Consider the following 17,461-nt stretch of genomic DNA (forward strand, 5'->3'; position numbering starts at 1 on the left):
CCATCCATAATAGGCTATTGTCCTGTGTTAGAAATGTTGTTCGGATTGTTGTTATTCGGATTGATTATAAGATTCAAATCGCGTTTAAAGCCAATACACTCATACAATATCTCATATTTTTATGTATTTAAAGCTTAAAAACCATTAAATACGAAGATTTGGTCACGCGATGGAAAACGCACTGTTACTGGCTCACGCTCTGGTAAGTTTTCAAGCAGCCGAAAATAACCTTTTGAAGCCAATGATCGGTTCAGTTGGACCAGAGAATTCAATCAATTCCATGTAAAACAGCTCTCACCATTATGGAGCCACTATCAAATTCCACAGTGTATTGTTGACAACTTGGGTTCATGGCTTCGTTGGGTGTGCACCACACTGGACCCCTATCATCAGCTCTTACCAACTGAAATAGGGACTCGTCTGACGAGGCCACAGTTTTCCAGTTGTCTATGTTCCAACGGCCACGAGCCCAGGAGAGGCTCTGCATGTGATACGCTGTTAGGAAAGGCACTCGCATCGTTTGTCTGTTACCATTGCCCATTATCGCCAAATCCCATCGCACTGTCGTTCGTCGTTCCGTACATCTCACGTTGATACATGCGGTTGTTTTGACACAGTTTTGCTTGTCTGTTATCAGTGACTACTCTACGCAAATGCCACTGCTCACTGTCTTTAAGTGAAGGCCGTATACCGTGGTGTTGTCCATGGTGAGAAGTAATGCCTGAAATCTGGTATTCTCGACTCATTCTTTCCTCTGTGGATCTCGGAATATTGAATTCGTAAGTGATATCCAAAATGGAATATACCATGCGTCTAGTTCCAACTACCATTCGCCGTTAAAAATCTGTTAATTCCCGTCGTGCGCCCATAATCAGGTCGGAAACTATTTCACGCGCAGAACTAAACTAAACTAAACTAAACAAAACTCCGCCCGAACAGGTCTTGAAGGCTCAATGGTACCGACAGACCGCCGTGTCATCCTCAGCCCACAGGTGTCAATGCGTGCGTTTATGCAAGGGCATATGGTCACCATACCGCTCTCCCGGCCGTATGTCAGGTTACGAGGCCGGAGCCGCTACTTCTCAATGAAGTAGCTCCTCAATTGGCTGATTGCACCCCGCTTGCCAACAGCGCTCGGTAGACCAGATGGTCAACCATCCAATTTTCACCTGAGTACAAATGACAGCTCTGTCAATGCACTTCCTTTTATACCTTGTCTACGCGGTACTACCGCCATCTGTACACGTTCATATCTCTATCCCACGACTTCGGTCACCTAATTATATTATATAACTGTGTCTTGTTCTATGTACACTACTGGCCATTAAAATTGCTACACCATGAAGATGACGTGCTACAGACGCGACATTTAACAGACAGGAAAAATGTGATGTGATATGCAAATGATTAGCTTTTCGGAACATTCAAAAAAAGGGCGGCGCCGGTGGCGACACCTACAACTTGCTGACTTGAGGAAAGTTTCCAACCGATTTCTCATACACAAACAGCAGTTGACAGGCGCTGCCAGGTGAGACGTTGTGATGCCTCGTGTAAGGAGGAGAAATGCGAACCATCAATTTTTTCGAAGTTGATAAAGGTCGGACTGTAGCCTATCGCGATTGCGGTTTATCGTATCGCGACACTGCTGCACGAGGCTGGTCGAGATCCAATGAATGTTAGCAGAATGTGGAATAGGTGGGTTCAGAAGGGTAATAAAGAACGGCGTGCTCGATCCCAACGGCCTCGTTTCACTAGCACTCGAGATGACAGGCATCTTATCCGCATGACTGTAACGGATCGTGCAGCCACGTCTTGATCCCAGAGTCAACAGGTGGGGACGTTTGCAAGACAACAACCATCTGCACGAACAGTTCGACCACGTTTGCAGCAGCATGGACTATCAGCTCGGGGACCATGGCTGCGGGTACCCTTGACACTGCATCACAGACAAGAGCACCTGTGACCTGGTTGCACGAATGGCAAAAAGTCATTTGCTCGTATGAATGCTGTTTACAGCATCATGATGGTCGCATTCGTGTTTGGCGACATCGCGGTGAACGCACATTGGAAGCGTGTATTCGTCGTCGCCATACTGGCGTATCACCCGGCGTGATTGTATGGGGTGCCATTGGTTACACGTCTCGGTCACCTCTTGTTCGCATTGACGGCACTTTGAACAGTGGACGTTACATTTCAGATGTGTTACGTCCCGTACCTCTACCCTTCGTTCGATCACTGCGAAACCCCACTTTTCAGCAGGATAATGTACGACCGCATATTACAGGTACTGTACGGGCGTTTCTGGATACAGAAAATGTTCGACTGCAGCCCTGGCCAGTACATTCTCCAGATCTGTCACCAATTGAAAACGTCTGGTCAATGGTGGCCGAGCAACTGGCTCGTCACAATACGCCAGTCACTACTCTTGATAAACTGTGGTATGGTGATGAAGCTGCATGGGCAGCTGTACCTGTACACACCATCCAAGCTCTGTTTGACTCAATGCCCAGGCGTATCAAGGCCGGTATTACGGCCACAGGTGGTTGTTCTGGGTACTGATTTCTCAGTATCTATGGACCCAAATTGCGTGAAAATGAAATCACATGTCAGTTCTAGTATAATATGTTTATCCAATGAATACCCATTTATAATCTGCATTTCTTCTTGGTGTAGCAATTTTAATGGCTAGTAGTGTACTTAACTGTAGAAAAGTATTATTGAAATGTGTACCTTCTGCTTCTTTGTAAATTCGTGATTATATCAATAAACGAACACACAAGCGAAGGAGGAATGACGATTAAAAAATTAAGATGGTTCATAGGCGGGGGAAAAGAGAGATGATGAATAGCAGAAGGTACTCTAGCTCTTCTAACTCCAATAGCCTGAGGTGCATGTATCGCATGATATCACGATTGTATGGATTAAAATACAAATAAATATACCAGGCATTTAAACAGTTGATACCCTTGGGCATAAAACCATTTACGATGAAAAAGAAGACCAGAAACTAGAACCGTCGGGAGACTTAATACACGAGAGAAAACATATCGTTCGAAAAGACTGCGCCAATCAATGAACCTCGCTGTCTGCTAGGGAAGACACTACGGCATGATAACACCATCGATACTAACATAACCTTGGTAGCATTGGGGCACTTCCGGACGCGAATTCATGTACCCCACCTGATCATTAAGAACGCTCAATTCAAATCTCCACCGCATCGATTTAATGTTATATCCTCTTTGTGAATGTGGGAAAGGGCAACGGGCTTGCTGCAGTGGATACACCGGTTCCCGTGTGATTAACGAAGTTAAACGCTGTTGGGCGTGGCCGGCAGTTAGATGGGTGACCATCCAGCCGCCAAGCACTGTTGCCATTTTTCGTGGTGCACTCAGCCTCGTGATGCCAATTGAGAAGCTACTCGACCGAATAGTAACGGCTCCGTTCACAGAAAAACATCATAACGACCGGGAGAGCGGTGTGCTGACCAAACGCCCCTCTATCCGCATCCTCAACTGCGGATGACACGGCGGTCGGATGGTCCCAATGGGCCGCTTGTGGCCTGACGACGGAGTGCTTCCTCAACAGTGTGGGAAAGAGAAAAAGCTAGATCGTATTTTCTAAGGACGCATATATGTGTAATCTTGTTCATTTTGTCCCTGCCCTTTTCCCATATCTGTACGGAGTTAGCATGTGAATCTAGATTTGGCAGTGTGATTGGTGGGCGGGTGGTCTGATGCCCTTCCTATAGCCACCCCTTCACCTCTGCGTACGGATTTGTCTAACCCACGTGTCTGTGTTTCGTGTTATCCATGTGAAAGTATTTGTGAATCGTGTAATTGAGGTGGGAAATGGTGCCACCACGTTATTCACAAAGCCGGGCTGGGAATACGACCTAAAAGAAACACATAAAGGATAGTCGTCATACCAGCCCTCATCGTTAATCCACCGTGCGGGATCGAGACGGAGCGACGCGTCCCCCCAGATCCCGCGAGCGGCGACCTAACGCGCTCGGTTACATGAGCTACTCTGTATACCTCACTAACGTTAGCATCAAAAGATACTTTAAGATATAAAATATTCCATATGATGTCAGGTGAAACAAAAGTAAACATGTAGGAGAGTTCCGTGAGACATTATTCAAGTATTTTAATATTGCAAAGTTAGAATAATACAGTCTCCTGTATGTTCTGCTATCGATTATACATTAAGTTAATACATTTCCTGCAGATGTGTTTTGTACGTAGATGTCCTTTAGGCATTGCGACGTACATAGATACAATGAACGAGTATATCACACACACCAAAACACTAGTCCTTGAGATGTTCGAGAACCTGCAGTCAATAAGATCAGTGAAAAGCAATAATAACAAATGTTAAATACCTGGTCAATCACCAACTGCCCGAAGAAACAGTATAAGGCTGTCTGACCCAGAAAGGATGGGAAAGAGATCATTTCCTTAATTACAGTCGACCGTGTTGCTCCCTCCTGAAACAACTATAATACCAACTTTTTAAATAATATGCAGAGTTTAAGAACATACCTTACAATAATTCAAAGTTTTATTTAAATGCTGTCATACAAGAGTTGTGAAAAAGTACGTTACAAGCCCCATTAAAGCAGCAGGGTACCAGGGTCTGGCTGGGGATATAACAGAAGAAACCAATCGAGAAAGAGGGAGAATGAATATGATACTACCAGCAACATTAAACAGAAATTTCTGAAGCTAACAACACATAACTAAACTGTTGCAGAGTAAATACATAAACCTGCCTATCTATCATTCAGTAATAAGACATATGGTGGGTATTGTGAAAATGTTGTTGTTGCGGTCTTCAGTCCTGAGACTGGTTTGATGCAGCCCTCCATGCTATTCTATCCTGTGCAAGCTTCTTCATCTCCCAGTACCTGCTGCAACCTACATCCTTCTGAATCTGCTTAGTGTATTCATCTCTCGGTCTCCCTCTACGATTTTTACCCTCCACGCTGCCCTCTAATACTAAATTGGTGATCCCTTGATGCCTCGGAACATGTCCTACCAACCGATCCCTTCTTCTGGTCAAGTTGTGCCACAAACTTCTCTTCTCGCCAGTCCTATTCAATACTTCCTCATTAGTTATGTGATCTACCCTTCTAATCTTCAGCATTCTTCTGTAGCACCACATTTCGAAAGCTTCTATTCTCTTCTTGTCCAAACTAGTTATCGTCCATGTTTCCCTTCCATACATGGCTACACTCCATACAAATACTTTCAGAAATGACTTCCTGACACTTAAATTTATACTCGATGTTAACAAATTTCTCTTCTTCAGAAACTCTTTCCTTACCATTGCCCGTCTACCTTTTATATCCTCTCTACTTCGACCATCACCATTTATTTTGCTCCCCAAATGGCAAAACTCCTTTACTACTTTAAGTGTCTCGTTTCCTAATCTAATTCCCTCACCATCACCCGACTTAACTCGACTACATTCCATTATCCTCGTTTTGCTTTTGTTGATGTTCATCTTATGTCCTCCTTTAAAGACACTATCCATTCCGTTCAACTGCTCTTCCAAGTCCTTTGCTGTCTCTGGCAGAATTACGATCTCATCGGTGAACCTCAACATTTTTATTTCTTCTCCATGGATTTTAATACCTACTCCGAATTTTTCTTTTGTTTCCTTCACTGGTTGCTCAATATACAGATTGAATAACATCGGGGAGAGACTAAAACCCTGTCTCACTCCCTTTCAAACCAATGCTTCCCTTTCATGTCCCTCGACTCTTATAACTGCCATCTGGTTTCTGTACAAATTGTAAATAGCCTTTCGCTCCCTGTATTTTACCCCTGCTACCTTCAGCATTTGAAAGAGAGTATTCCAATCAACATTGTCAAAAGCTTTCTCTAAGTCTGCAAATGCTAGAAACGTAGGTTTGCCCTTCCTTAATCTAGCTTCTAAAATAAGTCGTAGGGACAGTATTGCCTCACGTGTTCCAACATTTCTACGGAATCCAAACTGATCTTCCCCGAGGTCGGCTTCTATTAGTTTTTCCATTCGTCTGTAAAGAATTCGCGTTAGTATTTTGCAGCTGTGACTTATTAAACTGATAGTTCGGTAATTTTCACATCTGTCAACACCTGCTTTCTTTGGGATTGGAATTGTTATATTCTTCTTGAAGTCTGAGAGTATTTCGCCTGTCTCATACATCTTGCTCACCAGATGGTAGAGTTTTGGCAGGACTGACTCTCCCAAGGCCGTCAGTAGTTCTAATGGAATGTTGTCTACTCCGGGAGCCTTGTTTCGACTCAGGTCTTTCAGTGCTCTGTCAAACTCTTCACGCAGTATTGTATCTCCCATTTCATCTTCATCTACATCCTCTTCCTTTTCCATAATATTGTCTTCAAGTACATCGCCCTTGTATAGACCCTCTATATAGTCCTTCCACCTTTCTGCTTTCCCTTCTTTGCTTAGAACTGGGTTTCCATCTGAGCTCTTGATGTTCATACAAGTGGTTCTCTTATCTCCAAAGGTCTCTTTAATTTTCGTGTAGGCAGTATCTATCTTACCCCTAGTGAGATAAGCCTCTACATCCTTACATTTGTCCTCTAGCCATCCCTGCTTAGTCATTTTGCACTTCCTGTCGATCTCATTTTTGAGACGTCTGTATTCCTTTTTGCCTGCTTCGTTTACTGCATTTTTATATTTTCTAGTCACATGGAAGAAGCCTGGAGATACTGAAAGGTTTCAGATAGATTATTGTGAAAACGTAGACAAATATTTCATGTACAGATACAGTAAAGTTTGTAATCAATACAGTGTTTGAGGGTCATTCACAAACATGTGAAAGGTTAAATGTGAAACGATAATAATTTACGTTTTCATCTTGTGATAGCGATGTAAGAGCCATCTAGTTGCTACAACACTCTATACAAGCGTCATCTTTTGAACACCACCTACAAGTTGTGCCATATGCGCTTACTAACAAGGGAACTTCCCATAGCACCCCCCTCAGATTTAGTTATAAGTTGGCACAGTGGATAGGCCTTGAAAAACTGATCACCGTTCAACCGAGATAACAGGTAGAAGTTGTGTGGAACTACGAAAAAAAATGAGCAAAATATACAAACTGAGTAGTCCATACCAAGATAGGCAACATCAAGTATAATCTGAGCTCAGGAGCCCCGTGGTCGCGTGGTTAGCGTGAGCAGCTGCGGAACGAGAGGTCCTTCGTTCAAGTCTCTCCTCAAGAGAAAAGTTTCTCTTTATTTTCGCAAAGTTATGAACTGTCCATTCGTTCATTGACGTCTCTGTTCACTGTAATAAGTTTAGTGTCTGTGTCTTACGGCGCTCCTGACTTCAGATTATCCTTGATGTTGCCTATCTTCGCATGGATTACTCAGTTTGCATATTTTGATTTTATTTCATAGTTGCACACAACTTCTTCCTGTTTTCTCGATTGATCTGTGTTCAGTTTCTCAAGGCCTATCCACCGTGCCAACTTATAACTAAATCTGAGGGGGGCGCGATGGGGAGGTTCCCTCGTAAGTTGGATCAGCAATCAATGGAATATGTCAAGCTAACGTAAATAGATGTGCTAAACTTTATTTTATTGCATATTGTGATTTTATGACGTAATAATCATTTGTGAGTGCTACGTACTCTGATGAGCCAAATCATTATGACCACCGCCCACGGCGACGTTGGGTGCCGTATGGTGGCGTTGTGGGCACCTGACGCGGTAACGGAAATGTGTAAGTGGAGCAGACACGGACGGGGGATTATCCTAGCCAATATATGGGCTGGGGAAATCCATTAAGATAAGCGGCTTTGACAAATGGCAGGTCATTATTACGCAGAGCCTAAGAACGAGTATCTCGAAAACGCCGAAACTGGTCGAATTTTAACGAGATACTGTCGTGAGCATCTACGGAAAGAGGTAGGACAGTGAAACTACCTCTAGGTGGTCTACGTGGAGTTCAGACGCTTGTCTGCTCGGTAAAGTAGCAGAGATGTGATCTGTGGCATCTCTGCCGAAAGAGCACAATGCTGACATACCCACAACTGTTTCGGACCACACTGTTCATTGTACACTGTTGAATGTGGAGTTGCGTAGCAGACGACTCTTACGGGTTCACGTCTTGACCCAACGACATTGTCAGCTACGATTGCAGTAGGAACGGGACCATCGGCATTCAACCGTTGATGAACGGAAACTTGTCAAGTCGTGGGTGAATCACATTTTTGCTACACTAGGTCGATGTTAGTCTCCACAAACGCCGTCATCGAGGTGAACGGCAGTTCGAAAGGTGCAGTGAGCCACAGACACAGGCTGTATTATGACATGGAAGAAATTCTTCTGCTCTTGCATGGGACCTGTGAAAGTATTCGAAGACACACTGACATCTGCGAATTACCTTCATCCCCTTCAAGCCTGACGTCTTCCCCCGGGCGATGTCATTTTCCAGCAGTGTCTCCGAGCCAATACCTTGTTGCAGTGGTTTGAGGAGCTTTATAGTGAACTCAAATCGATGTCACGGCGACCAACATCGCCTGGTGTAAATCGTGTGAGACCCATCTTGCTCTCTATCGGACGCCATCTCCGCGTACGCAAATCTGTTTCTTACGCGAATTACATGAGCTGTGCGTAGAAGTCTAATGTCACACACTGCAAAAACCCTACCAACAAACCGTCGGATCCGTGATACGCACACTCAGTGATCTATTTCGTTCCAAAGGAGGACAAACAAGCTAGTAGGTAGGTGGGCATAATGTACATACACACCACCATTCACACAAGGTGCCTTTTAATTGTAAATGTTGTATTACTGACTAACCTTAGTATACGTTGCTTCATTTCATTCAGTATGTTGACAACTTGGCATTAAATTCCATTTCACAATGAAAACGTTTGAAAAAAATATTGAAGGTGTCCAAATGTACAGTTTCCTTTCCTGTTCCTTGTAATGTCAAAGAAAAAAATTTCTGAAATATTACGTCATAATCCGCATGTGAAATTATTCCATCAATAACTATTATGTTACCCTATATCGAAACAGTTCATTCAAAATAATGAACTTCACTATGTGATCAAAAGAATCCGGACACCTGGCTGAAAATGACTTATTCGTTCGTGACGCCCCCCATCGGTAATTCTGGTATTCAATATGGTGTTGGCCCACCCTTAGCCTTGATGACAGCTTCCACTCTCGCAGACACAATCAGGGGATGGAAGGTTTCTTGGGGAATAGCAGCCCATTATTCAGGGAGTGCTGCACCAATGACAGGTATCTATGTCGTTCGGTGAGGCCTGGCACGAAGTCGGCGTTCTATTGCATACAGGTTAGGACTCTGTGCAGACCAGTTCATTACAGGGATTTTATTGCCGTGTAACCACTCCGATACAGGCCGTGCTTTATGAACAGGAGCTCGATCGTGTTCAAAGATGCAATCACCATCCCCAAATTGCTCTTCAACAGTGGGTAGCAGGGAGATGCCTAAAATACACTCCTGGAAATTGAAATAAGAACACCGTGAATTCATTGTCCCAGGAAGGGGAAACTTTATTGACACATTCCTGGGGTCAGATACATCACATGATCACACTGACAGAACCACAAGCACATAGACACAGGCAACAGAGCATGCACAATGTCGGCACTAGTACAGTGTATATCCACCTTTCGCAGCAATGCAGGCTGCTATTCTCCCATGGAGACGATCGTAGAGATGCTGGATGTAGTCCTGTGGAACGGCTTGCCATGCCATTTCCACCTGGCGCCTCAGTTGGACCAGCGTTCGTGCTGGACGTGCAGACCGCGTGAGACGACGCTTCATCCAGTCCCAAACATGCTCAATGGGGGACAGATCCGGAGATCTTGCTGGCCAGGGTAGTTGACTTACACCTTCTAGAGCACGTTGGGTGGCACGGGATACATGCGGACGTGCATTGTTGGAACAGCAAGTTCCCTTGCCGGTCTAGGAATGGTAGAACGATGGGTTCGATGACAGTTTGTGTACCGTGCACTATTCAGTGTCCCCTCGACGATCACCAGAGGTGTACGGCCAGTGTAGGAGATCGCTCCCCACACCATGATGCCGGGTGTTGGCCCTGTGTGCCTCGGTCGTATGCAGTCCTGATTGTGGCGCTCACCTGCACGGCGCCAAACACGCATACGACCATCATTGGCACCAAGGCAGAAGCGACTCTCATCGCTGAAGACGACACGTCTCCATTCGTCCCTCCATTCACGCCTGTCGCGACACCACTGGAGGCGGGCTGCACGATGTTAGGACGTGAGCGGAAGACGGCCTAACGGTGTGCGGGACCGTAGCCCAGCTTCATGGAGACGGTTGCGAATGGTCCTCGCCGATACCCCAGGAGCAACAGGGTCCCTCATTTGCTGGGAAGTGGCGGTGCGGTCCCCTACGGCACTGTGTAGGATCCTACGGTCTTGGCGTGCATCCGTGCGTCGCTGCGGTCCGGTCCCAGGTCGACGGGCACGTGCACCTTCCGCCGACCACTGGCGGCAACATCGATGTACTGTGGAGACCTCACGCCCCACGTGTTGAGCAATTCGGCGGTACGTCCACCCGGCCTCCCGCATGCCCACTATACGCCCTCGCTCAAAGTCCGTCAACTGCACATACGGTTGACGTCCACGCTGTCGCGGCATGCTACCAGTGTTAAAGACTGCGATGGAGCTCCGTATGCCACGGCAAACTGGCTGACACTGACGGCGGCGGTGCACAAATGCTGCGCAGCTAGCGCCATTCGACGGCCAACACCGCGGTTCCTGGTGAGTCCGCTGTTCCGTGCGTGTGATCATTGCTTGTACAGCCCTCTCGCAGTGTCCGGAGCAAGTATGGTGGGTCTGACACACCGGTGTCAATGTGTTCTTTTTTCCATTTCCAGGAGTGTATCAATGTAGGGCTGTGCTGTGATAGTGCCACTCGAAACAACAAGAGGTGCAAAGCCCCTCCATGAAAAAGACGACTATATCATAACATCACCGCCTCCGAATTGTACTGTTGGCAATACACACACTGGCAGATGACGGTCACCGCTCATTCGCCATGCCCACACTCTGCCATCGGATCGCCACATTGTGTAGCGTGATTCGTCTCTCCACACAACGCTATTCCACTCTTCAATCGTCCAATGTTTACCCTCCTTACACCAAGCAAGGCGTCGTTTGGCATTTACCAGCGTGACGTGTGGCTCATGAGCATCCACTCAATCATGAAATACAAATTTTCTCACATCTTGCCTAACTGTCACAGTACTTGCAGTGGATTCTCATGCGCTTTGGAATTCCTGTGTGATGGTCTGGATAGATGTCTGCCTATTACATATTACAACCTTCTTCAACTGTTGGCGTTCTTAGTCAGTCAACAGTCGAGGTCAGCCTGTACGCTTTTGTGCTGTATGTTTGTATTGGGGGAAAGGGGCTGTGGCACCAAAGTACCGTTATCTAAGATCTACTGATGTCAGTTGATGATATTATCCAAGACGGCCACCGTGACGTCAGCTGATAAGTACCGTTATCCATGAAGGTGGGAAAGCACCTCCCCCACCTACCAGGTCCCACTGCCACGAACCCCTGGCGGGAAGTTCAAATTCCATTGGGACTATGCAACCTCTACTAACCTAAGAATATGGCGCGAAAGGAAGGGCACTTGGACTACCTCCACTAACCAACGTCACCCGACCGCCATCTCCTCCTATGAACTGCTGCCAAGTTTGAACTTTTTGACAGAAAAAAAATGTCACTTGGGCTATCTCGTCTTACCTAAGCAAATGGAGGGAAAGAAAGCCATCCGAACACCTCCTCATCCTAGGAACTGAAGAGAAGTTTGAATTTTGGTGGTATGGAAACGTCACTTTTGCTATCTCTACTAACCTAAGAAAATGGGCTACCTCGAATAACCTAAGTCACCCGACAGCTACCTCTTCCTAGGAAACGGCTGGGAGAGGACTCATGCTGTACTAAGCTGCTGTAGAGAGGAAGGAGTATATTTATTTCAGAACAATTTATTTAGGCATCAAGTATATTTATCTCAATGATAGAGACCACATTCTCTGACATGCTTGGACTCACGCCACGCAGCATACAGACACGCAAATTACTCCTGAATAGCCCATGTATAATGCTCTGCTGTCTAAATGTAAACACCCAAAATAATGCATTGCACAGCCCGCGAACATGCAACCCACTCATAAAATAATGAAATAAATTTATGTTCAGAGACCTAAACAACTCGTAAATCGTCGAAATAATAATCCATCTAAAAGAACTTGCAAACATGCTTGCTAATCGTCAACTGTCAAAATCATGCACCAGTTTTTAGTTAAGCAACTGAGGCACTATAACCATCAGTGTGACCACCATAGGGTCCTGAGTCCAACTGACCTAGTACACAGTACCACCGCCAGAGGTCGCTCTCATGCGTGACGTAATCAAAGATGGCTGCCTTGACATCAGCTGATGATGCAAGTACCTTTATCAAAGATTTCGCGAACAGTGTGGTCGCCACGAGGTGCGGATCTAGTACACAGTACTATCACCAGAGAGCGATTTCGTCCATTACGTGATGTAATCCAAGATGGGGGAGGGGGGGGGCAATGGCGGTAAAAGGACTCTGCCTGTGCTGACCTTAAGTCTTTATTATGCAGGAAGTGTCTCCACCATGAGGTCTAAAGTCCAACTGATCTACTTCACAGTACTGCAAAAGAGAGTGCTGTCATCCCCCCCCCCTTTTGACGTAATCCAAATCGTGGTCTAGAGGGGGGGGGGCGATGGTGCGAAAATAACTCAGACTGTGTTGAGCTGGTGGAGAGAGTAAGGAAGATGTGTACTTTATTTATTTTGGAACATTTTATTTAGGGATGGAGTATATTTATAACATTGGTACATAACACACTGTCTTGCATGCTTAAGGTTACACCACACAGTCCAAAGACGTGTAAACTACTCCTAAATAACGCTCCGCAGACACGCAAACAACTTCTAATTTACCAAAATAATTTCAGGCCCACTCGTAAAATAAAGCAACAGACACGCAACCAACTTTCCTTTCGTAAAAGTTTTCGTTTAGTCCGCTCCGCTAGATTAGCTCCGTTTTGTAACAATGTTCATTTCGAGCCGTAGTAGCAAGCAGCTATCGTTTCTCAGTCATTCGGTTTCAGTAAGGCTTCCAGAATTCTTGATTACACACATATCAGAGGAGCCGCTTTCTGATTTCCTTTATCTATACTGTCTAATGTGTGCTGACATTGTATTCGTAGATATTGACAGAAATAATCCTAAAATGTGAATAATAACACATTGCAACATACAAACTTTATGGAAATAATATAAACTAAATCCTGTTATTTTCCGTCCACTGAATTTTGCACGGATCTTTAAACTATAGTGTTAGCTATAGTTTACGAATCTGAGTTCTTTCTTTTAACTGTGAATCATGAAAAGAAGACACTTACATATTCCTGTAAATTTTTGTTTTCCAGTGACGTAAGTTCTAAAAAAAGAAATATGTGTTTTCACATGGAGACATATTTGTAGTTTACAAATATATATACAATGCTGGAGTTTAACTTCTTTAAGAATGGTACATCGTTCCAAAGGGTACATGCACAAACTATGAACCAGCCATGACTACCCATAAATGGTGACATACACACTTACCGCCACGAATCCGAATGAATGCAAACAAACATTCAGTGCATTCGCAAGCAGCAGGAGGTAAACGGAAGTGCTTGTCACTACTTCCAAATCCTTGATATACCTGAAAATGAAAATAAAATGTTACATTGCCGTGTTTCGTGTGATCAATATGATAGACAATATGCAATTATATGAAATCTGTGTATTATTATTATGTAGTGTAACTAGTTTTTAGCGTGACTTCATACGGTAAGTTGAATGTAAAACGGAAAAAAGTCTTTCCAGCAATATAGATTATAACTGAGTGATTATAAGTCTTTGACTTTATAAGGAAAAAAATGCAGTTGCAGATTTCAAAATGTATTCACTCAACATATTCCCCCTTGAACTCAACACATTTATGATGTCCTTGTTCCAGTTTCTTTAACCCATAAAAAGTTCTTTTATTTATTGGAAGCCACTCATCTGCAGTTTTTCTGGTTTCCTCAACGTTCATAAATTCTCTTGGCTCTACGTTTCTAATTTGGACCAAATAGGGTAAACAGGAGAATTTTAAAGAGATGATCTTAAAATTTTTGTTGCCTGATGGCACCCTTGTGAGGAGAGCATTGTCTTGTACAAACAATGATCTGCATTGATACATTTGCGAACGCATTTGACTGTGAGCTTTCTCATGGCCAAATGGTCTTGGAGTAATATGACCCATTATTATCTGGATATGTCCGGTGTTCGTGCAATGTTTTTAGCAACTACCCTCCGATCATCCAGGATCATGGGATGACCAGCATCCACTGTTTCCGGGAGTATGACTTGAGTTGGGCTTCCGGGACGCTGTTTATCTTCATTTCTGTAATGTCCTGTTCTAAATGCAGCAACCACATTCTTGATAGTTGAATAGGAAAAGCAGTTACCACCCAATGTCCCATGCATATCATCTTAAATTTGTTTGGCCGTATCCCCTGCCCCCTTAAAAAAAGAAAAGACTTAGTTACAGCATGACACTCTATCAATGTGTATTCTCTATTGCCTTGAAACAAATTGACTTCAAACTGCACATAAAAATAAAAACTTGTGTTACTGCTATGCAATTACTCTCGCCTTTAACGTAAGGAGCAATGTGTAATACCGAAACATCAGCATTAATTTACATCAATTTTAACTACAAAAAACCAAGCACATATCCGCACCCCCCCGTATATGGTCCGTTGGGCACCAGTTATAAAAAGTACTGATCTGTCAACGAACAATATTGTGAAAGGAAACGACGATCTGACACTTTTGTTTCTTTGTACCTATAGTCAAACAAAGCCGACCTTTGTGGCCGAGCGGTTCTAGGCGCTTTAGTGCGAAACCTCGCTGCTGCTACGGTCGCAGGTTAGAATCCACCCTCGGGCATGGATGTGTGTGATGTCCTTAGGTTAGTTAGGTATAAGTAGTTCTATCTCTAGGCGACTGATGAGCTCAGATGTTAAGTCTCATAGTCCTTAGAGTCAGTCAAACAAAAATAAGTAAATAAATTAAGAAAATACACATTAATAGAGCTGAACATCTGGGTGACAAATATAGCTCTCTATGATAAACCGCTAGCGGAGGATAGAATTCCTGCTAAAATAAATAATAAAAGGCAATAAATAAATGAAATTACAGCTTCCCTCCAGTTAGCTGCTGCAGCAGTGATTTCAAATTTTTTTCTCGTCTTTGGCGAAACAAGTTTTATCAAAGCAACGAAAAGTAATTCATTGTGTAGAACGTCGCTTCATTTTGTCTGTTATATTACTGCGTTGAAGAACGTACTAGAAGTATAGTCTTTTTTTATTTCTTCCTAGCTAATGGTCACAAGTAATTATCAGTGTATAATTGAGTTGAGTCGTCAGTAACAATCTTCTAATTCGAATACAAGGATAGAGAATGTGATACTTGTCAATAAGGCGACATCGAAATCAGCGTATGCAGAACGAATCCAACAAATCAATATGTTACCTGCACAATGCGTACTCTAGAGCCGCTAGCATTTTATTCCTAAGCCGTTAGGATATCACTAACTCCACTTCAAAGCACAAGCGTATGTCAAGGCAGAGACGTGATTTGACGTAAAATTTCTGGCGTATCTGTGTTGGATTCCTTGGCTTTATTCTTGTATTCTCTTACAAAGCTTGTTATTTCTGAGCGCAACAGGCAGTTCACAGATATTTATTTCTTATTCTACGGGTATTACCACTTCATCGCTTCCTGAAAATTTATTCCTAACACTCTGAAATTATGCAATAGAAATAAACTATTCGTGAATAAATCAGGGAACAGAAAAGATGTAGTACCACACATAACCCCAACAACTGATGATGTCTTGTCTGAAGCATTATCGCTATGAATTTTCCGTTCTGTGAGTAACAATTTCCCTGTTTTTTAAGACCTCACCAACAGTGACCCACTGTAAGACAGGTCATACTTCTGCCTTATTGGTAGTAATTTATTTTTGTCACGTCTTTGGAGCTCAGATATAAGGACATGCCCTTTCTACATGACGAATTAGTCTTTACTTCTTGTTATGAGCCCTCTGACTATGGGTATAGTTTCGTTGTTGCGTGCACTAAAGGAGTCGATAGTCGAACCTGCAAGAGGACTTCGGTAATGCATCTAAAATCATCTGGCATTGCATTTTGTCGAAAACAGTTAATCGTAGAATGAAACATATACTGAGATCTTTTACTTTTTCTGAAAAGAGTGGAGTATTCGTTCAGTTAATATAGGGACAATAAATCTACCTTCTAATTCCATATCACGAATATTTTAGTAGCTTAGTGTGTGACTGATTCAACTTTGGGGCTGGTTCTGCTACTACGTTCTAGTTTATTGAGGAGTAAATATAAGTAGATCCCAATGCAGAATTTGGTTAAATGCAAAAAAGTTCGATTTTCTTCCGCATACATCATGTACACGTCCAATGAAAGTGAAAATATCAGGGAAATGCTCGATTTTCTCAATATTCTACGCTATACATCACAGGACCACACCATATGCCTGACAAAAGGAATTATGAGGTACGTACACTTGAAACGTTCAACAAAAGTGTTTCCCGAGTTTTCACACTTTCATAGAATTACCCCTATCAGTTTACCCTCGTTGAAAATGGTCAAACATCAGAGAACTGGCAAGAAGCCTAATCGTCCTTCTTTTCAACCCCTTACATCTCCGACCTTCCGATTACATTGTCTAACACCGTAGGGCCCATCACGATGTACACGAGCATGTAAACACGGAGACAAATCTGAAAGCCCGTGGAGACGATGCCTTGCGCAGGAGGGAGCATCTTATCGTGTGACTCACATCGACAGGAATATACTTTAATACCGAGTAACTTTGTAGCCATCACATTATCAGATGTGATAGTGAAACTGACGTCTTGCAGTTTATGTTTCCTAGTCATAAGATCAACGTACAAAGGAGTCTCTCGAGTATTTTCGTACTGTACTTCATAATGGATATGTACCGACAGATTTCAGGAAACAGATTTAAGTAACGGATCAGTTATGTTTGATGAATCAGAAGCAGACCCACCAGGAGCGTTATACAAAGACATGTTTGCTAAGCTTTGAAACTCGATGTTGAGCATCACAGACAGAAATAAAAGAATGTACTTTGGCTCCAGCAAGTAAAATGTGGTAAATCAAATTGATTGTTTAATTTTTACGGAAATGTCTTTAACAGTGGATTCTGCTCGACGTAAAGATGTTTTGTAACAGAGTTTTAATTTTTTTATAAAATAATTTTGGATAATGGACCGCGTCGTTGTTAACTGCTGAAACAGATATCCT

At 43.5% G+C, this 17,461-nt stretch overlaps 1 protein-coding gene across 1 annotated transcript in view; it reads right to left on the reverse strand.

The window, feature by feature from the left end:
* The window catches only part of LOC126278764 (uncharacterized), a 58,220-nt gene that overhangs the window by 16,019 nt on the left and 24,740 nt on the right, over positions 1-17,461 (reverse strand). The window contains exons 4-5 of the mRNA XM_049979041.1: positions 13,671-13,770; positions 4,385-4,498 (exon numbers count right to left, since the gene is read on the reverse strand). Of these exons, the coding sequence (XP_049834998.1) occupies positions 4,385-4,498; positions 13,671-13,770 (214 nt within the window). The remainder of the gene's footprint in view (positions 1-4,384; positions 4,499-13,670; positions 13,771-17,461) is intronic.

Source organism: Schistocerca gregaria, chromosome 6, assembly GCF_023897955.1.
Source record: "Schistocerca gregaria isolate iqSchGreg1 chromosome 6, iqSchGreg1.2, whole genome shotgun sequence".
Classification (NCBI taxonomy): Eukaryota; Metazoa; Arthropoda; class Insecta; order Orthoptera; family Acrididae; genus Schistocerca; species Schistocerca gregaria.